Below are 22,285 nucleotides of genomic sequence, written 5' to 3' on the forward strand. Positions count from 1 at the left end.
TTTCTTTATTTTCGTGGAAATTACTTATGATTGAGTATTGATGTTAGCTGAGACGAGTAGGAGTTGAGTTAAGATTGGTTATAGCTGACTCTCCCTTGCCGGGACGTATATACTTTTATTGTTGAATTCCTTTGCCGGGATAGTGTAGTTTATTGTTGATCCCTTACCGGGACTCGTGGTATAGTTGAGTTTAAGGTATATAAATATATTGGATCGGGTTGCATGCCGCAACAATATTATATTGGATCGGGTTGCACGCCGCAACAATGATATGTACATTGGATCGGGTGGCACGCCGCAACAATATTATATTTGATCGGGTTGCACGCCGCAACAATGTTATAAATAGATCGGGTTGCGCTCCGCAACAGTGTTATTATTGCTTTGACGTAGATTTTGAATTATTTCTCTCATATTTCTCTTTATTCCTGTTGGACTTGATGTGTTCCCCGAAGCATGTACCCCCCTCCCATTTAAACTGCTTATTCTTGTTTATTTTCTGTCGTACAATATATAATTGCACAGGTTTATCTGGAGTCTGGTCCTAGCCTCGTCACTACCTCGCCGGGGTTAGGCCAGGCACTTACCAGCACATTGGGTCGGTTGTGCTGATGCTACACTCTGCACTATGTGTAGATACCAGAGCAGCATTTGGACAGTAGCACTTGGGGAGCCAGCCTTCAGTCCACCCAGAGATCCTGAGGTAGTCCTGCAGGCATCCGCAGGCTCGGCGTTCTCTTCTATCTATTTATATGTTCTGTTTTCACTTGTATCCGAGACAAACTGTATTTCCTTTTTCAGACTTTTGTATGTAGTATTCATAGACAGTTCGTGAATATTGTGACACCAGATTCCGAGTAGAGGAGTATATTGGCATTGTAGTACTGATTTTGATCTTTTTTAGCTGTTTAAGTCTTCCGCTTATTCTGTTATCATTAATCTTTAAATTGTTGATTTCTTGTTAATTCAAGTTGTTAAAAGGTTTAAAATGAAAGAGATAGAATTTTTGTATTTCGTGGCTTGCCTAGCTTCTTCAAGTAGGAGCCATCACGACTCTCGAGGGTGGGAAATCCGGGTCGTGACAGTCTCTTTTGGACATAGATAGATTAATGACGTGTAATTCAGATTTGCTTTATTTGTTTTTTTAATATTTCTTGAAAACTGCAAATTACATTCTGAATTTAGTTCTTTCTAAGTTAGTACCTGGGACATCTATAGAACAGTAGACTAAATGTAAGCTCAGTCTGTGGCATGTTTAGATATAAGATTGTCCTGCATATGTGCTGAAAGGGAAAGCGGATATGTAAGTTGGAACTAAGAATGGATAGGTGTATGTTTATTGAATATCCAAGAAAACGAATGGAGTTTTATTTTATTGTCCTAAAAAAATAAGGCAATTGTTAAAACAAATGCATTTTTCCAGATAAGGACGGTTTAAAAAACCATGTACCTAGAAGTAAACTATTTTTACAGGAACTGGGCAAAGAAATAATTAGATGTTCAAGAACATCAAAACCCACACGTCGGAATTGACGTTCCATTGCATTTAAGTAGTGGGAGAACGTTAATAGACATGATATGCCTTTATCGAGTGGGAGTGATGTTTGAACAGTGAACACTATAGTAAGAAGTCACTAATATTTCAATGCCTTAAGGTAATGAAGGTAATATTAGTAGTACTTCGTCGTAATGAGAGAATTCTAAAAAAAATCATAGTTCGGTGTACACTCTTGGGATAGTTTCAGTAACAGGATCCCTGAAGAGTTTAATACCAAACAAGGTGGTTAAGACAAAGCACTAATGGACAAATATTGTATCAGAAATAACTTTTAATAGTCATGTAAAAGAATGCCTGAGAAAGTTGTAGATGCATGGTTATGAGTCTAAGTGAGAGATTTTTGGGGCATATACTATTAACCATGCATTTGGATATAGTATATTCTAATAATTGTCATGGTTAAAAGTCTAAGTGGGAGATTGTTGGGATATATACTATTAACCATGGGTTTGGTTTAGATATAGTATTTATTATGGAATAATTATTTGTTCAATTTTAATAAAGTTTTAAATAGATCATATATTAGTCTGCGTCATTTGCTTATATAGTAGATGATTTAGTGTATAGAGTTTAGCTTATATACGGAAGATTAAATCATCGGTTCTTATAAGTATAAAGTTTGAGTTCACAATGTAATGATGGAATTGGACAAACCATCAAGTATGATTGTAGCACAAGATTAAATATAATTTATCTTGATTATGGGAATGATTTAATTCCAACTTCTTGTGCTAGTACATTTTGTATGTATTGAACGAACCAAGTAGAGATAAGTATTTTATACTCACTTAATAAAATAAACTCTCTAACCATTAAATATACTTATACTCTTAATCTTGATATAATTATTATTAGATGTGTACATTATTATTATTATTATTTTGATTTATTAAAAGGCGAGATTCTTTTGTGGGACAATATGCCTGGTAAATTGGATAATAATAATATACATTGGCGAAGTAATAGTTAGTTGATGGAATCCATGTCTCGGTTTAGAGAATGATGATACACCTTTATGAAAGCTTATATGTTTTCATGTATAAACCCGGCCGGTGGATTTTGTATCCGACATATGAAATAAGTTAAGCGAAAGTCTAAAGGAAATAATCAATAAATTAAATCGTCAGTAATTTAATTGATTAGTATCTGAATCTTAACATGGGGAGTTAAATAAGATTTAATGGATGAATTTCGAAATTTAATAAGGAGTGCAATTACGGATTTTTAGTGGAATAATTCAAAATTAATTATAAAAAATATTAATTTCAAAAATTAGAAATTAATTCCATAATTGGAGCCTTGTTAATTAATTTATGTGGTCCCTACTGTGCCTAAATAATAGGAAATAAAGGAATCCTTTTCTGGTGGAAAGAAAACCCAACAGGTTTTGGAAAAAGGTTTTAACCTTTAAAACTTGTGTTATAAATACATAAGGTTTTCCACCTAGAGGGAGTACAAGAGAATGGCCGAATTTTTCAGCCTTTTTTCTAGAAATTTCGCCCACACGAAATTGCTATTTTCGGGTATTATTTGGGTAACAGAGTAGAAGACAGTGGAACATTTGAGGATCACGATTGTGCGGGTGATGGAGATTCCATTGAGAAGTTATGGAACTGAAGGCTCACGTGATAGAAGAGATATGTTCACACTTCAAGAGGTAACCCGTGAAACCCTGTATACACTCGTCTAGATTACATGTGATTTTGATGTTTTTTACCTTAGCTCTACTTAGACTACTTCTCGATTTTTTGGTTATGGCTGAAGCCGATCCTCTCCTTGGTACTTCACCTAGTGGCTAATCTCAAGTCTCTTCTCTCGACCTATTGGGATTGCTTTCGCTGCATATAATAATTCATCACATATATTATAACATAACATGAAAATTGATTCCGAAAAAACCTTAACTTTTATAGTAAAGTATTATTATATAGGGATGCTATTATAAATAAGTACGTCTGTAATTTATGTATATTAGCTAGAAAAAGAAAACAACAAATTTGGTCAGCTAGTTTTAGTAAAGATCCCTAAGTGGCAAGTACCTGAACAAGAGAGAAAGCCTATCCTTAGACCAACCCATAATGTTCCACTACATGTCCCCAAAAGGTCCAATAAGCCCAATTTTACAAGCACGGCCCATTACCCAGTCTAAAATTCTTTAAATGATGCTGAATGGGCGTTTAAACTACTACCCCATTAAGAATTTTTTTGGAAAATAGTCCCGTCTCAGAATTTTAAAGCTCATTGGTCAGAATTTTAAAGCACGTTAGCTAGATTTTAAAGCACTAGGAATCCTCCCGATCGTCAGAATTTTCAGCTACAATGCGAAAATTTCCGGTGATTGGTAAGAATTTGACAACCGTAAATTGTTTTGACGATCATTGTAGATAGGAATGTACAAATGAAACCAACAAACTGCACCAACCCGATAATTCGAATCAAATCGAGAGAAAAAAAATTCGATTATAATTTGGTTTGGTGTTGGAAAAAAAAACCAACCATTTTTGGTTTGGTTTGATTTTAACTAAAAAAGTCAAACCGAAACCAAACTAACCCGATGTTATATGTATAAAAGTTTTAAATATATTTAATACATAAAAATATTTATTGTACTGTAGTTTATAAATATTTCTTAAGCTTTTTCATAGTTTTATCTTTTAACGTATTATTTCAAGCTTGGACTAATAATTTTAGGATCCTCCAATAAATTTTATAGTCCATAATACTCTAAATCCTAAATCAAAATCAAGTCAATACTAATACTGTGAAAATATTCAATTCAATTGTACTATGAAGAAATGGTGTTGGGTATCTATTTTTTTTAGTTTTTCCATGATTTAGATAAAATGTATGACTTATTTTCCTTTTAATGGTTAGTCATGTAAATAATAGTAATTATTAGTCGTAATTTTAAATTATATTTGTTTTCATTATGGCTTATTAAAAATATTTATTTTATACAATTTTATTATCTTTATTGTTGAATATTTTAGTATAATGGCATGACTCATCTTATATTTATGTTATTTTATTAAAAAACACCTTATATAATTTTGTCTTACTAGGATTAAAGCAATATTTGGAGCACAAATTTTACGTTTTGTGCTATGAAGATTTTATGAGAAAAAAAAATCCGAAAAACCCCGAAAATCCGAGAAAAATCGAGATTAAAAAATCTAATTTTTATTGGTTTGGTTTGATATTTAAATATAATAACCCGATATAATTAGATTGGTTTGGTAATTAGAAAATTCGAACCAAATCGATCTACACCCTTAATTGTAACTTGCAAAATAATGGCAACGAGTCTATCCTTTTAACGTGTCAGGATTTTGCTTTCTTTAACCAAAAGGAAGGGGGGGAAATCAAGAAAATAATACCAGTGTTATTGGTGTTGAATGGATCCTCTTATTTCTCATTGAGGTTGTCGAATTTCCATGTGATGGATAGATTAGCCACAAAAGAAAAAAAGACTTATTTACACAAAATCTGCCATGGATTTATTAAATTTTTGTGTAAACGTCGATTGTGAGTGAATTTTTTCTTAGCAACATGTGATGATTGTCCCCAAATGACATTTATGGTTATGCTAGAATCAGATCCTTGTTATGTTTGCAGTTACGTAGAATCTGTAAATGAGTATGAGCATGTGCTCGTCCATTAAGTGATATTGTACTTTGTCTTATTTTCTTTTTAGCTCTTAGTACCGTTAGTGAGTTGTAAATATGAGAACTATTAAATCCTGACTTGGGATTCGTCTTATCTATTAATTGCATTGTCCATCCGTGACCAAGACATATAATTCAATCCCCGCTTTGCTTTACTATATTGCTAGTATTGACAGATTTAGAATTTTAAGTCAGTAAATAATAAGTATATGTGAAATTATTATTTATTTGTAGTCATAAGAAAAAGATTCTATTTATAAGTATATACCCCGCTAAATACTAAATTTATTAATTTAGTATTTATCATTTGTGTAGCTAGCTAGCAGCGGAATCTTGAATTTAGGCAGAGAGAATCCCTCCTATCTGGTGTCCCCTCTAATCAGGGGAAATATACTTTCTTTTTTGGAATATCATCTCCTTTCTTTTGGAGGTGGAGAGGTTTTGTAAAGACTAAAGAGTATTCTCCTCAAAATTAGGGATTCCATGCAAAAAAAAAAAAAAAAGAAAGAGCAAATGCATGTGGGTGTCAAACTGGCTGGCCCCTTCTTTATCACAAAGACAAGTGTTTTATATGTATATATTCCATCAAGAGAATAATCTGAATTAATATTTGAAGCCAATTTTGGGTCAAAATGCCACGGAGAATAGAATAATAAGTTTTGACAAATATTAGGTAGTCATAATCTGTAATCACTAGATGTCCCCTGTTATTGCGTAGCAAAAGTGTTTACTTAACGTTCACATTATTTGCATAGATTTTCTAGCTAACCTGTAATTTTACTGGAACAGCCAGCATCAAGTGAGTCGTTGATATTAAGATCCTTTTACATGCAAATAGGCTTAAGAGATAACTTGGGGCTTAAAACGTGGAGAAACACAAAATATATATACGTCGCATTGTTATAAATATATTATATTATGGATGTTCATTTAGTACTCCGTTGTAAATAAGCTTCCTGAAGAAGTTTATCCATATGGGACTCCACCGTAAATATATTTATCTATTTAGTACTCTATTGGAAATAAGCTTCCTGAAGAAGCTTATCACTTCGGTACCCGGTTATGGATAAATATTACCCCCGGTAAAAGATTATCCATACCGAGTATAATAAGCTTATCCTTTCAGTACCCAGTTATGGATAAACATTACCCCCGGTAGAAGATTATTCATACCGGGTATAATAAGCTTATCCTTTCAGTACCCAGTTATGGATAAACATTACCCCCGGTAGAAGATTATCCATATCGGGTATAATAAGCTTATCCTTTCAGTACTCCGTTATGGATAAACATTGCTCTCAGTAGAAGATTATTCATATCTAGTATAGTAGTAGCTTCCTTTCTTCTATAAATAGAAGAGATTTCAGTTCATTATGTACATTAGTTTGAATTCGAATAATATAACAGTTTCTCTCTATACTTGTCTTTACTTTACAGTCTATATTTTATAACACGTTATCAGCACGAGACTCTGACATCTCGAGCAAATATTTTGAAAGTATTAGAGGTAAGAACTTTCTTTTCCTAAATAATGTCAAATCTTTCTAAACTTGAATTTGTAGCCCTGGATATATCGGGCAAAAGCTATATGTCTTGGGTGCTTGATGCTGAAATTCATCTTGATGCGATGGGTCTGGCAGACACCATCAAGGATAAAAATCAGGCATCAAACCAAGACCGTGCCAAAGCAATGATATTCCTACGCCATCACCTTGATGATGGCCTGAAAATGGAATATCTCACTATTAAAGATCCAGTCATACTGTGGAATAATTTGAAAGATAGATATGACCACCTGAAGATGGTCGTTCTTCCACAGGCACGTTATGATTGGACTCATCTAAGGCTACAAGATTTTAAATCTATCAGTGAGTATAATTCTGCTATGTTCAGAATTATTTCCCAATTGAAATTATGTGGTGATAATATTACTGATCATGATATGTTGGAGAAAACTTTCACCACTTTTCATGCCTCGAATATGCTCCTGCAGCAGCAATATCGAGAGATGGGATTTAAAAAGTATTCTGAACTTATCTCACATCTTCTTATAGCAGAGCAACATAATGGGCTATTAATGAAAAATCATGAAAGCCGACCTATTGGTTCTTGTCCATTCCCTGAAGTGAATGAGACGAACTTCTACCAAGCTAAACGTGGAAGAGGTCGTGGCCCCAGTCGTGGTCATGGCCGTGGTCGGGGAAGAAACCCCAATCATGGTAATAATAATGCACCAAAGAAGCCTCCTCACCACCAGCAGTGGAAAAGGAAGGAACAAAAGCATGAAGCGGTGCAAGCGCCAAATGCAGAAAATGCATGCAATAGATATGGAGGAAAAGGGCGCTGGTCACGTACCTGTCGTACGCCAAAGCACCTGGTTGAGCTTTATCAAGCCTCCCTGAAGAAGACAGAGAAAAATGCTGAAGCAAATTTTATTTCTGAAGATAATTTAGACTTCATGCATTTGGATGTAGCTGATTACTTTGCATTCCCAGAAGGAGAAACAAGTCATGTAATCGGTAGTGAATCTGTAGAAATGTAAATATTTTAATTTTTGTTGTTTGTAATAGATAGTATGGTTATGTAATTGTTGTACATAAATAAAAGTTATGCTTTGATAATGATGTTTACTATAATATATTTTATTTATGTTATTTTGAAGAATATGGATAACCCTCAAATTATGTTTGGATCAAAGACAAATCATGAAGATATTTGTGTTATTGATAGTGGAACAACTCATGCCATATTCAACGATCAGAAATACTTTTCTTATTTGCATAAGAAAAAAGCAAATGTTTCAACAATTTCTGGTAATATAAGTTTGATTGAAGGCTCCGGAAGAGCCATAATATTTATGTCTAAGGGAACAAAACTTACTATAGACAATGCATTATTCTCCTCCAAGTCCCGAAGAAACTTGTTGAGTTTTATAGATATCCGCCGAAATGGGTATCATGTTGAGATAATAGATGAAATGAACAAGGAATATCTTTGTATTACAAAGAATATTTCTGGCCAGAAATGCATTGTAGAAAAGTTACTAACTTTATCTTCTAGTTTATACTATTCAAAAATTAGTACAATTGAAGCACACTCTATCGTAAACTAGAAGTTTACGGATTCAAATACTTTTGTGCTTTGGCATGGCCGTTTGGGCCATCCCGAATCAATAATGATGAGTCGAATTACTGAAAATTCGAGTGGGCATCCATTAAAGAACTTGAAGATTCTTACAAATGACGAATTTTCTTGTGATGCTTGTTATCAAGGAAAAATGATCACTAGACCATCACCAATGAAGGTTGGTATTGAATCCCCTGCCTTTTTAGAGCGTATACATGGGGATATATGTGGACCTATTCACCCACCAAGTGGGTTGTTTAGATATTTTATGGTCCTAATAGATGCATCTTCAAGATGGTCTCATGTGTGCCTACTATCATCTCGCAACCTGGCGTTTGCAAAGCTATTAGCCCAAATAATTCGATTAAGGGCACAATTCCCAGATTATCCTATAAAGGCTATTCGCCTTGATAATGCTGGAGAATTCTCATCTCAAGCTTTTGATGATTATTGTCTATCCGTTGGAATAAAATTTGAACATCCTGTAGCTTATGTTCATACTCAAAATGGCCTTGCAAAGTCATTTATTAAACGCCTGCAATTGATAGCAAAACCACCAACAACAACAACAACAACCCAGTATAATCCCACTTAATGGGGTCTGGGGAGGGTAGTGTGTACGCAGACCTTACCCCTACCCTAGGGTAGAGAGACTGTTTCCAAATAGACCCCCGACATTCTTCCCTCCAAGAACTTCCCACCTTGCTCTTGGGGAGACTCGAACTCACAACCTCTCGGTTGGAAGTGGGGGTTGCTTACCATCAGAGCAACTTTGATAGCAAGACCACTACTTATGAAAACAAAATTGCCCACTACTGCTTGGGGCCATGCTATCTTGCATGCAACATCACTTATCCGTCTCAGACCGACACATTATAATAAATATTCTCCGTCACAATTAGTTTTTGGTCATGAACCAAATATTGCCCATCTACGAATTTTCGGATGTGCTGTATATGTGCCAGTAGCACCACCACAACGTAGTAAGATGGGACCACAAAGAAGGATAGGAATATATGTTGGGTTTGAATCACCCTCTATTATTCGCTATCTTGAACCATTGACAGGAGATTTATTTACTGCTCGATTTGCAGATTGTCGGTTTGATGAAACAAATTTTCCATAATTAGGGGGAGAGAAAAAGGAAATCAAAAGAGAAATTGTATGGAAAATTTCATCATTATCTCACTTTGATCCTCGTACCCCTATATGTAATTAGGAGGTCCAGAAGATCATCCATTTACAAAATATAGCAAATCAAATGCCAGACGCATTTACTGGTTTGAAAAGGATAACTAAGTCACATATCCCAGCAGAGAATGTGCCTATCCGAATTGATGTCCCAGTAGGACCATCTACTAGCATGAGAGATAGTGAACCTAAAGCACGCCTGAAGTGTGGTAGGCCTTTGGGTTCTAAGGATCGAAATCCTCGAAAAAGAAAATCGACAAATGATCAAAACGATACTATGAAGGGATCTCCTAAAGAGACCCAAAATCTGATTAGTTCTGAGATTCCTGAAGAAATCAATGAACCCGAAGCTCATGTGAGTGAGGAACTTTTAATAAGTTCGATCGGTGATGGGATTAATTTAAATCGATCTGAAATAGTGGTGGATAATATTTTTGCATATAATGTTGCACTTAATATTATGCAAGATAGTGAGGATCTTGAACCTCGATCTGTCGAAGAATGTCGACAAAGATCTGATTGACCAAAATGGCAAGAGGCAATTCAATCGGAATTGAAGTCACTTGCTAAAAGAGAGGTCTTTGGACCAGTAGTCCAAACACCTGCTGGTATAAAACCAGTTGGTCATAAATGGGTTTTTGTGCGAAAAAGGAATGATAAAAATGAAGTTGAAAGATACAAAGCTCGCCTTGTTGCACAAGGATTCTCACAACGACCTGAAGTCGATTTTGATGAAACATATTCACCTGTTATGGATGCCATAACATTTCGATATCTCATCAGTTTAGCACTATATGAAAAGCTTGAAATACATCTAATGGATGTAGTTACCGCTTATCTGTACAATTCACTTGATAATGAAATTTATATGAAAATCTCTGAAGGATTTAAAATGCCTGAAGCAAAATCTCAGGAAATGTATTCAATCAGATTACAAAGATCTTTGTACGGTTTAAAGCAATCTGGGCGCATGTGGTATAATCGCCTTAGTGAATATTTGCTGAAAGAAGGTTACATAAATGATGTTATTTGTCCATGTATTTTTATAAAGAAAATGGCATCAGAATTTGTTATACTTGCTGTTTATGTTGATGACATAAATCTTGTTGGAACTCCAGAAGAGCTCCAAAAGGCAATTGAATATCTTAAGAAAGAATTTGAGATGAAAGATCTTGGAAAGACAAAACTTTGTCTTGGTCTGCAAATTGAACATTTAGCAGACGGGATCTTTATCCATCAATCTGCCTATACAGAAAGGGTCTTAAAACGCTTTTACATGGACAAAGCGCACCCATTGAGTACACCAATGGTTGTTCGATCACTTGAAGTGAATAAGGATTTGTTCCGACCTCCAGAAGAGGACGAGGAACTTCTTGGTCCCGAAGTACCCCATCTCAGTGCAATTGGGGCACTAATGTATCTTGCTAATGCTACAAGGTCTGACATAGCATTTTCTGTTAATTTACTAGCAAGATATAGTTCTTCTCCTATACGGAGACATTGGAACGGGATTAAGCATATATTGCGATATTTAAAGGGAACTCTTGATATAGGTTTGTTTTATGCTAACAAAGATAGTGTAGACCTTGTCGGTTATGCAGATGCAGGTTATTTATCTGATCCACATAAAGTTCGATCTCAAACCGGCTATGTATTTACATATGGAGGTACTGTCATATCATGGCGCTCCACAAAGCAATCTATTGTTGCTACTTCTTCAAATCACGCTAAGATAATAGCTATTCATGAAGCAAGTAGGGAATGCGTATGGTTGAGATCAATAATTCATTTTATTCGAGAAAAATGTGGTTTGGAATGTGAGAAAAGACCCACAATTTTATACGAAGACAACGCTGCATGCATAGCCCAATTGAAGGGAGGATTTATAAAAGGAGATAGAACGAAGCACATTTCACCAAAATTAGTCTACACACATGACCTTCAGAAAAGTGGTGACATTGATGTGCAACAAATCCGTTCAAGTGATAATCCAACAGATTTATTCACTAAATCTTTGCCAACTTCAACTTTTGAGAAGATGGTATACAAGATTGGAATGCGGAGACTCAAATATTTGAAACAAGGTTTTCATCAGGGGGAGTAAAATACGCGATGCACTCTTTTTCCCTTACTAAGGTTTTTTCCCATGGGGTTTTCCTTATAAGGTTTTTAATGAGGCACCTAGCAATGCGTCTTACTAAATATGTGTACTCTTTTTCCTTCACTGGGATTTTTTCCACGCGGTTTTTCCTAGTAAGGTTTTAATGAGACACATTATCTTTTAATGAACATCCAAGGGGGAGTGTTATAAATATATTATATTATGAATGTTCATTTAGTACTCCGTTGTAAATAAGCTTCCTGAAGAAGCTTATCCATATGGGACTCCACCGTAAATATGTTTATCTATTTAGTACTCTATTGGAAATAAGCTTCCTGAAGAAGCTTATCACTTCGGTACCCGGTTATGGATAAATATTATCCCCGGTAGAAGATTATCCATACCGGGTATAATAAGCTTATCCTTTCAGTACCCAGTTATGGATAAACATTACCTCCGGTAGAAGATTATTCATACCGGGTATAATAAGCTTATCCTTTCAGTACCCAGTTATGGATAAACATTACCCCCGGTAGAAGATTATCCATATCGGGTATAATAAGCTTATCCTTTCAGTACTCCGTTATGGATAAACATTGCTCTCAGTAGAAGATTATTCATATCTAGTATAGTAGTAGCTTCCTTTCTTCTATAAATAGAAGAGATTTCAGTTCATTATGTACATCAATTTGAATTCGAATAATATAACAGTTTCTCTCTATACTTGTCTTTACTTTACAGTCTTTATTTTATAACACGCATAATATTTTATAGAGTTTAACTTTTATATATATTAACATAGTAAACTTCTTTATATTAGGTTGTTTAAAAGATCCTTATAAATAATTAGTATTGTTCATAAATAATCAGTCGAGATAATTAATAACCTGAAAAACAAGACACGTGACAATTACACTACTAATGTAAAGTTATCATTACACCATATATGAATGTGATTTTTGTTAGTCAAACTATAATACTATAAAATATATGAAACAACAAGTTTTCTGAAACAAAAAACAGAAACAGAAAAATACTAGTATAGCAGAAATTTAAATAATCAAAAACAGAATCTGATAATATATTTCGGAATAAAATCGAGTCCACTGAATGTACATTGTGTCTTTAAGAAAATTATTCCCCTCATGTACCCGAGGTTTTGGAATATTATCCTCTCAGGATAGAACGACTTAACTCACCAGTGTATTGGTACCAAAAACTCTGATGAACTTCGAACCACTTAATGATTATAAAACACACTGAAAAATTTCGTGCAGAAGAAGAAGAAAAAGAAGAAGATCAGAAAAATTCTGGGATTAAGGTATATTTATAGCCATTTTGACTAGGTTGCATTGCGGGCACTGGGTTATTCTGGGTTGACTTTTCGTTAATTAATTTAATTTATTAATTGAAAGAAATTTTGTCCAAAAAAATTAATTAATCAATCGATCTTTGACCAAATCCGAATCCAAAGCCGAAGCCGAGCCGAGCGATGAAGACAGCGGCGCGAGGTTTACTTTCTTTCCAACTCATTTGACACCAAGGGAAGTGTTTTCTCAATATAAGCACTTCACTTTTCTTTCCACCACCAATAAGGGACACTTGCTTTTTCCAAAGCAAAAGGGAGCTCACTTTCCCTTCACTTTCTTCTCTCCATTTTCCATCACCAATCTTTTAATCCCAACAATCCCCCACATCAATGGGGAATGGCTATAAGACAAAGGAATGCACGGATGAATGTGTGATTTACATGCAAGAATTAATTGCATCTGGATAAGTAGGTTTCCCTTTGAACTTTCCGTAATGAACGTATATCAGATATACTCGATCAATCGGTAGATTTGATATCTTTGAATCGTCGAACTTTGTTATATACCTACACAACATAAGTCACACAATCAACCCTTAAAATTAAAGATATACACTCATTATGTTTGGATTTACGTTATGTTATACTATCAGTATATGTTTAACTTGTAATAACAAGTTAGTTCACATTTTGTAAAATTAGCAATTACTTATTTATTTATAATTATTTATAAGTAATTTTTAATTTGTAAATACTTTATATACCGTGCATAGAACTTAAACTTTAAGGTCAGGAAATACGTAATGAGAAATAAGCTACACGTATTTGTTTTTTGGGTCATAGTCATCATTGTGTGAAATATTTTTACACGTAGCTGTTGAATGGGATAATCATACTTGTCACTCATATTAATTAGTCTTCAAATGCAAGCTAAAGATGATCGATGAGTGCATCTTTTGAGTTACATTGGATACCCTTTGAGCATCATGAGTTTTTACTCTTCTTCATATATAGTAATTTTTAACTGGCCAGATATCTGTTCTCTGAGATTCTGCTCTGCTAGCGGATCTTTCATTTTCCTATTGAATAATACTAACAAGTTACTTTATTTATTCTTTCATCTTCTCATTAAAAAAGAATTTTTTAACTGCAATGTAATAAAACTATAGAGATAGATCCTTGCTGTCTACCTTTCAACTGATACCAACATGGTTTTTTCCATTGCAGGTATTGCAAAGCTCCTAACTTTAGTTGGAAAAAATAATCCAAATTTGACCGTTTTACATTGTTTAAAAACTATTTCCATACCGGTGACCACTATCCACTTTGGGCCCGACCTATCACAGGCAATTTGATGCTCAAAGCTCGAATTCAAACCTTTAGTTACACCATTTGGTGGTAGACATTTTTAAATTTAGATTTGCTTTCTTTATCCGGTGCAAAAAAGTCTGGAGCTCTTTAAAGATCCATTGAACTTTTACTATAGCTTATATTGGAAAAGAGCAGAATTAAGACTCGTTTGTTCATTTTTTTCCTATTCTTCTATACTTATCTTCAAAATATTGTTCGGTTATAAATTGGACTGTTTGAAACTTCTTTTATCACCTTTTCAAGTATAAATTCATTTCCCCTTGTACTACTGCAATATTTTTTTTAAATAAAATGCATATTCAAACATAATTTTAAATTTTCAACTTAATTCTAAAAATTACTTTTTTCAAAAATTATATAAGTAATTTTTAGCGAAAAGGGTCACATATACCCTTGTACTATTAAAATTATCCAAATATGTCCTTCGTTATACTATCGGTCTAATTTACCCCTTATGTTAGCAAAGTAATCAAAAATACCCTTATTTCTAACGGTGCTCCACCATGACAATCCAAATCCTACATGGTCTAACATTTGGGTGAGGTTGTGGGCTTATTCCGACCTTAACCAAAGTGATGAAAGAGGTTAATTACTTTGATAACAGGAGGGATAAATTTAAATCCATAGTATAACGGAGAACATATATGGATAATTTTTAATAGTACATAGGTATATCGGGTACTTTTCCTTAATTTTTATGTCCAAACGCCTAGTGAGTATAAGGAAAATTGCAAATGAGAGAGAGTTGAAAAAAGTAGTATAGTAAAAGAGTGGGGGGCGGGGTGGAGTGAGAGTTGATGCATGTGTATGTCTGGTTTTTGAGAATAATTAAGTGTGGAAACTCTGTTGGTAATGTCTACTGGGTGCCCCCCGGGGTCTGTGGCCTTTGCCGCCAACCAAGGAAACAATGCACCTCTCTTCCCATTTCTTTTAAAGTTAACAACAACTTCACTTCACCATTTCTTCTTCTTCTCTCTCTCAAATAACTCTTGCAAATTCTCGATTCATTGGGTTATGAACACAAAGGTAGTACAGTAATCAGTTGAGTTGCTAGGAAAATGAAGTTCATGAAACTTGGATCCAAACCTGATACCTTTCAATCAGATGGGAAAAATATCAGGTCAGACTTGAGATTCACTGCAATTGTTTTGGCTTATTTGTCTAATGTTATCCCCTTTTGGCATTGAAGGCTTTGTATGTCTTTCTGAGGAAAGGATTTATACAGATTGAACTCTAATGTTGTACGCCCTAACAAAACCAGAAAACCAAATGAGGGGACATTTATGTACTTTTGTTCACTTCTCCACCTCCAATTGCATAACTGTCTTTTTGTTTTTTGTTTTTTTATACATATGACATACCTTTTTAGAGCTTGGTCATTTAATAACTTAGAGATTTGAAGCATAGTATAATCTTCAGGCTTATCTTTATCTTTTCTATTGCTCTAAGGATAGTGGATCAGGTGCTTCAAATGCTCATCAACTGATTGAAATTTCAGTGCTTACTATATAGTGCCTACGGAGTTTCTTTATATTAGTCACTGTACTGTCGTTTTCTTATGTATAGCTGCCCCAAAAATCAATAGAGCAAGTTTTGTATATCAGTATAAGCATTACTATCGTATAGTGGGGACGGGAGTAGTATGATTACCGGGGAGGTTATGAGGTATTAGGGGGAATTTAAAAGGTTTTGATTATTGGGAAAGATTATATTATTAAATCTTACGAGGCTGTTGTCTTCTTAATTCATCTGCTATTGGAAATTGAAAATAACGACGTCAACAGTCATATAACGTCTTGGTCCTCTGATTAATCTTGAACCTTTGTCAAAAGGATGATTAATAAGGTCAAATAGGTACTTTCTGTTGAATGTCTGTTGGTTCTAACATAAAGGTCAGATGGCACCTATTTCGAACACTGAAAAAAAGAAAATATGCTACAAAGTTTTTTTTTTTTTTGAAGAGAAGAATGATGCCATTTCATTTCGAAGGACAGTGTGGAGAACAAAGCCTGTCAGCTACTTCGAATGAAATAGATTCCATTCTCTTTAAATTACTGAAATTCAGCTTGCAGGAACCAAGAGTACCAGCATTTAACGCAGTTTTTATATCTATTCTCAGTATGTTTTAATCTTATCTGTGAACTCTAGCTATCTATCTGCATTCATAACTCATAGTGTTTAAACGAGTTTTCAACATTAAAATTTCCTTTGATGCAGATATGTTGCTTCAGAGTTGGCTTCTGACATCGTTGTTAATATAGGAGATGTGAAGTTTTATCTGCATAAGGTAAACCTATCTGACAATTAATATATGTGATCTTCCTCTGCTCAAGATTTTATTAGATGATCTGCCTGCTGGTTCTTGAGAAATGAAATAACTGAGAACACTTTTGTATTTGTTTAATTAGCGAATGGGGTGGTAGTACTACATGAAATGGCACTAGAACCCCTGCCTGAAGGAAGTTAAATTGATTCTCCTCCTAATTAAAGCAGGTTAAGAAGTACAGAGTGCTAGATCTGTTCCTAGGCATGCTTCAGACTGCTAATATCTGCATTAGTGCTAGTTGCTTCCTAGCATGGATAATTCTTTCATTAAGTTTGTGGTATTTATAGAACTGGTGTTGCTAATGGCTCAAAGACATTGCCCCATCTATTTTTGAAGTCAGTTCAGCTCAACTTTGTGGTATTTATAGAACTGTTAAAGCATCTCCACTGCATTTTTATAGTCATTGCAATGTAGGTGTTAATAAATTTAACGATGGTAAAAACTATCAAGAAAGTAAGCTTCTCAAAATACCTATTTATAAACTGCTTGTTGGATTGCCCATGTTCATTTTCTGATAACTCCTAATTGGTGAAAACTGCAGTTTCCTCTTATGTCCAAGAGTGCTTGTTTGCAAAAGCTGGTAGCGAGCACTAGTGAAGGAAATGGTGATGAAGTTTATATCCATGACATTCCTGGAGGGCCTAGTGCCTTTGAAATATGTGCCAAGTTTTGTTACAGTATGACCGTTACACTGAATGCTTATAATGTCATAGCAGCAAGGTGTGCTGCAGAGTATCTTGAAATGCATGAGACTGTTGAGAAAGGAAACCTTATTTACAAGGTTGATGTTTTCCTTCACTCGAGCATCTTCCGAAGCTGGAAAGATTCAATAATACTTCTTCAGACCACTAAGTCATCTCGGTTACATATGTGTGAGGAAGTGAAGTTGATCAGCTACTGTATTGATGCTATAGCATCCAAGACATGTATTGATGTTCGCAAGGTTGATTGGTCTTACACCTATAACCGGACAAAGATACCAGAGGAAAATGGAAATTCGAATGGAATTAGAAGCCGTGTGGTGCCAAATGATTGGTGGGTTGATGACTTAAGTGAGCTTGAAATAGATCTTTATAAACGGGTTATTGTCAACATAAAGAATAAAGGGATTGTTTCCCCGGAAGTGATTGGAGAAGCTATTCAAGCTTATGCTTCGAGAAGGTTGCCAGGCTTTAGCAAGGGTGATGTCTCCAGATCACGCTCTATATTGGATACAATTGTAAGGTTATTACCTGCTGAAAAAGGTAGCGTCTCTTGTAGTTTCTTGTTGAGATTGCTAAAAGCATCCGTTTCAGTGGATTCTGGAGAAATGGTAAAGGCAGAACTAGTAAAAAGAATAGGGCAGCAACTGGAGGAGGCTTCTGTCGATGATCTTTTGATTCGAGCTATAGATGGGGAAGCGACAATGTATGATGTCCATGTCGTCCACAAAATACTAGAAGGTTTTGTGTTGCGTGATGAAGATTCTAAAACTGAGTTGGAAGATGGTAATGATGAAATTCCAGAGGTCAGAAAGCCAGGGCTTGACTCAGAAGCTTCAAAGCTCATGGTGGCGAAGCTAGTAGATGGATACCTTACAGAAATTGCCAAGGATCCTAATCTCCCTTTGTCAACATTTGTTGGTCTGGCAGAGATGGTCACAAATTTCCCTCGCCCTCGTCATGACAGCCTTTATCGCGCAATTGATATGTACCTCAAGGTGAGAATCTGTTGAAACATCTCTATCAAACTTGTTCAATTACAAAAAGAGTGCATTCTTCCCCTTCTACCCTTACATGTTTTGTGAACCACAGGTAGGCATAATTTCTGCATCTCATACTTAGGCAAGTGCTAGTGATAATAGATGGTGTCTGGTAAACATATCTTAAGATCGTTTGGACCCAAAAAAAAAAGAAAAAGAAACCTGTAACGATCACGTTGTTAAACTTATTTCTTTGTTTTCTTTAGTTAAAGAAAGACTTTGCATTTGATAACACTAACACCACTGAAGTAATATTTCCAGGGTGTGATTTGTTGTGCAATAGTCTAGCATTTCCCATCTCATATACAGTGGTAGCAGAAACTTGATTTATGCTTACCAGTGAACTTTTCCTGGAAAATCTAAGGTCGATTTTAGCTACTAGGAAAGCCCTTTGTTAAAACTAATCTTCTTGACTTCTTTTCAGTTTTATCTGGAACTAGGAATCAAAAACTCGGTCTAGTTTTGAATAAATTATATGAAAATGTAGTATTTCTCAGACATGGGGGCTACATTTCTATCTGCAATGTTGGTGCTTTGTTGGGTATTCAGTGTTTTAACTTTTAAGTCATCTCTAGTGAAGAACACTTGCCACAACTACTGCTGTAAAAGGAAATGTGTAGTATAAAAAATTCCTACTCTCAACTAATGAATATACTTATGGGTGTTCTTGTGATGTTGTAGGAGCACCCTGGGATCAGCAAGAGTGACAGAAAGAGAATTTGCGGGCTGATGGACTGCAAGAAGCTCTCTGTTAATGCATGTACACATGCCGTGCAAAATGAGAGACTTCCGTCACGTGTTGTCGTACAAGTTCTCTTTTTTGAGCAAGTCAGGGCCAATGCATCATCGGGTTGCAGCACCCCGGATCTGCCCAAAGCTATTAGGGACCTTACTGCTGGTGTTTCATATGAGAGCTCAAGATCAGCGACAACAAATACAGAAGACTCGGAGGTTACAGCCTCTGCTGAAGAACTGAGGGCATTGAAAGAAGAGCTGGCAGCCTTAAAGTTGCAAAATGGAGGACTAATTGACAAAGTTAATGGAGATACCAAACGTGCTGCCACTAGTAGAATGAAAGGCTTGCTTTCATCGAAGAGAATCTTTTCCAGAATCTGGTCAAGTAAAGGCGGGCAAGGGGAAAATAGTGGGTCAGATTCATCGGAGAGTCTTGGTTCTGCCAGCTTAGAAGAAGCAAAGTACACACCTTCAAGAAAAGGAAGACATTCAGTTTCTTAGTCCTAACTAGAAAATGCATGTAGTCACTAGTCTTGGATTCTTTTGGGGGTTTCATTAAATGACCTCAGCATGTCAAAAACTACTTTTCTTAATTACTCTGAAATCTCTTGCAAAATGAAGGGAGAAATTCAAAAATAGCCACAAAAGTATCGAAATTTAGCCACTTTTCATGTAAAGATAAATCTGAACGAAAATACTGTTCAAAATCCGAAAAAATACTCTAGTATAATATACTGGAGTTCCAGTATAATATACCGGTCTAGCATAATATACTGGAGATTGGAGCACCGTTGGAGTTCCAGCATAATATGCTTGAAGTTCATACACAGGTGCACCGATCTCTAGTATATTTTGTTGGAACTTTCCGTATTGCAGCAAAATAGTGGTTATTTTTCAATTACTTTGTAAACGCTAACTATTTTTGAATGACCAGTCCAAAAACTGACTAGCCCGTGCTATTTTTACCAAAATGAAGCATATAATTACACAAGGTCTAGTGGAAGAAATGTCTCTATGGGCCAAAAGAAAAACAGAACTTTGACGTGTATATATATTCTCTGGTCCAAAATTAGCTGTCCATGCGACAATGAGACGACTCTTCAAAGCATGGTCATTAAGTTTGTCCTAGGGGTGTACATAAATTGGGTTGGTTCGGTTTTTAACAAAACCAAATCAAATCAACTATAACACTTAATGAGAAAAGTGATCATACAACTTATTATTTAAGGTTAATAAATATGGAACACTTCATATACTATTAAATATTATATCCCGCAAGATAATCCCAAATATTTCTAGACATTTTTTAAAGAAAATTCTATATAAAATCTTAAAAGTATATATAAAAATTATATATTTATACGTCAGTTTGGTTCGGATTTTTTTACTCAATACCAAACCAAATCAAACCAAACCTAGTCGAATTTTTATCGGTTTAGTTCCCCATTTCCCTGAATAAGACTTCTCGTACTTGCTTTAACTGATTTATAACTTGCGGGAATGGTTGGTTCGGGATTTAAAAGAGTTTGGGTTGACTTGCGGCGCACGTGCCGCATAAGCGATCTCGCAGAAGAGAGCCACTGGTCGCAGAAGCGATGGGGCCAGCTGAGGAGAGGACCGCATCGACGGGGCCTTTTTCGCAGATGCGGAGCTGCAGAAGCGGCCAAACCTCCGCAGATGCGAAAATCGCAGAAGGCAGAACCTCAATTTAATGCAGGATTTAAGCATTTTAAAAATATTAAATAAACAATCATGTGGTTAGTTCACTGTTGGCTTGCCTAGCGGTAGCGTTGGGTGCCATCACTGCTTATAGGAGAAATTGGATCGTGACAATTAAAATAATCTTTGTATTTTAGTAAACAAGTTTTACAATTAATTCATTGAATTAATCTTTAATTTATAACTATACTACCTTTATTACTTTAAATTAATCAAAATTAGTTTCATAAAATTAAATGTTTTAATAAATAAATAATTAATTATAACAATAACAATATATTTGATGATAATATTTTATTATATTTAATCACGATTAATTAAGCATGATTAAGTTGATTTCAAAAGGAATTAAAAACTCAAAAGGCAATAATTGCAATTAACCATTTAAATCCACTGTAGCTATGTGTTTAAGTCCATTTGACCCAAAACACACGAGCCCGAACCCTTGACCTGGTCCCGACCCACCTCTTCCATCCCATATTGCCAATCCATCCTATTACATTTCAATCAATGGCATCGTGCCACATCGTCTATCTTTCCCACTCATAATACAAACACAACAGATCTAGACCATTGATCTAAATCATCAACGATCTGTATTAATTCCTATTTTTCCTTTAATATAAATCTTTTGTCAGACCTTATCTCAACCGTTCGATCACACGGATCCAACAGATTTCGTTTTTTCTCTAATAATCATTTTTTATCAATTCTTATCTTCTAAAAATCGGAGCCGTTGATCAAGTGATCCAATGGCTCAGATCTAATCTCCCGTTTTTAACACATCAAACACCCCTAACCCTAATTCATTCTTCCACTACCCAACCACCTCTCTACATTGGTATACCATGAGTAATGTTGAATTATGATATACTTTGAGTATGTTAAATAGTACACCTACCAACCACCTCTCTACGTTTGTATATCATGACTAGAGTTGAATTATGATATACTTTGAGCATATTAAATAGTATACCCAATATTCTCAGTATACTATTAGTATATCACAATTAATGTTGAATCATGGTATACTTTGTTTGAGTATTAAATGTTATACCCAATATTTTTGGTATATTATACTATACAATATAGTGTTGAATCATGATACACTTTGTTTGAATATGTTAAATGGTATACCTAATATTATTGATATACTACACATTGGTATACCATAATTACAATTAAATTATAGTATTCTTATATTCTTTGTATATTATACATTGGTATAGCATGATTAGTGTTCTATACCAAATTGTAGGATCCTCTGATTTAATTATAAATAACAAAGAAAGGTGAAGAGTGATAAATTCTTTACTATAAAAAACCTAATTTGTTTTATAAAATGGAAAAAAGTCATCTATAAATATAATATAAAATTCAAATAAAATAAAATAAAAAAGAATGATATGATAACTCTCGATAATTATAATGATTAATAATTAT

General features: G+C 34.8%; 1 protein-coding gene across 1 annotated transcript; it reads left to right on the forward strand.

Annotated features, from left to right (window-relative positions):
* The first annotated feature begins 15,174 nt into the window (after positions 1–15,174).
* On the forward strand, positions 15,175–19,759 carry LOC107803503 (phototropic-responsive NPH3 family protein NPY2). The gene is made up of 4 exons (XM_016627244.2): positions 15,175–15,441; positions 16,539–16,608; positions 17,189–18,346; positions 19,070–19,759. Exons 1-4 carry the CDS (start codon positions 15,380–15,382, stop codon positions 19,622–19,624), a joined length of 1,845 nt encoding a protein of 614 aa, XP_016482730.1. The 5' UTR covers positions 15,175–15,379; the 3' UTR covers positions 19,625–19,759.
* Positions 19,760–22,285: the final 2,526 nt, after the last annotated feature.

The sequence above is a fragment of the Nicotiana tabacum genome, chromosome 18, assembly GCF_000715075.1.
Source record: "Nicotiana tabacum cultivar K326 chromosome 18, ASM71507v2, whole genome shotgun sequence".
NCBI classification, from domain to species: Eukaryota; Viridiplantae; Streptophyta; class Magnoliopsida; order Solanales; family Solanaceae; genus Nicotiana; species Nicotiana tabacum.

What these genes read in the sequence shown, in the direction of transcription:
- LOC107803503 (XM_016627244.2), top strand. Translation starts at nt 15,380, where the DNA reads ATGAAGTTCATGAAACTTGGATCCAAACCTGATACCTTTCAATCAGAT. An exon ending in TGAAGTTTTATCTGCATAAG is followed by an intron (nt 16,609 to 17,188) that starts GTAAACCTATCT and finishes TGAAAACTGCAG; the next exon opens with TTTCCTCTTATGTCCAAGAG. An exon ending in CAATTGATATGTACCTCAAG is followed by an intron (nt 18,347 to 19,069) that starts GTGAGAATCTGT and finishes GTGATGTTGTAG; the next exon opens with GAGCACCCTGGGATCAGCAA.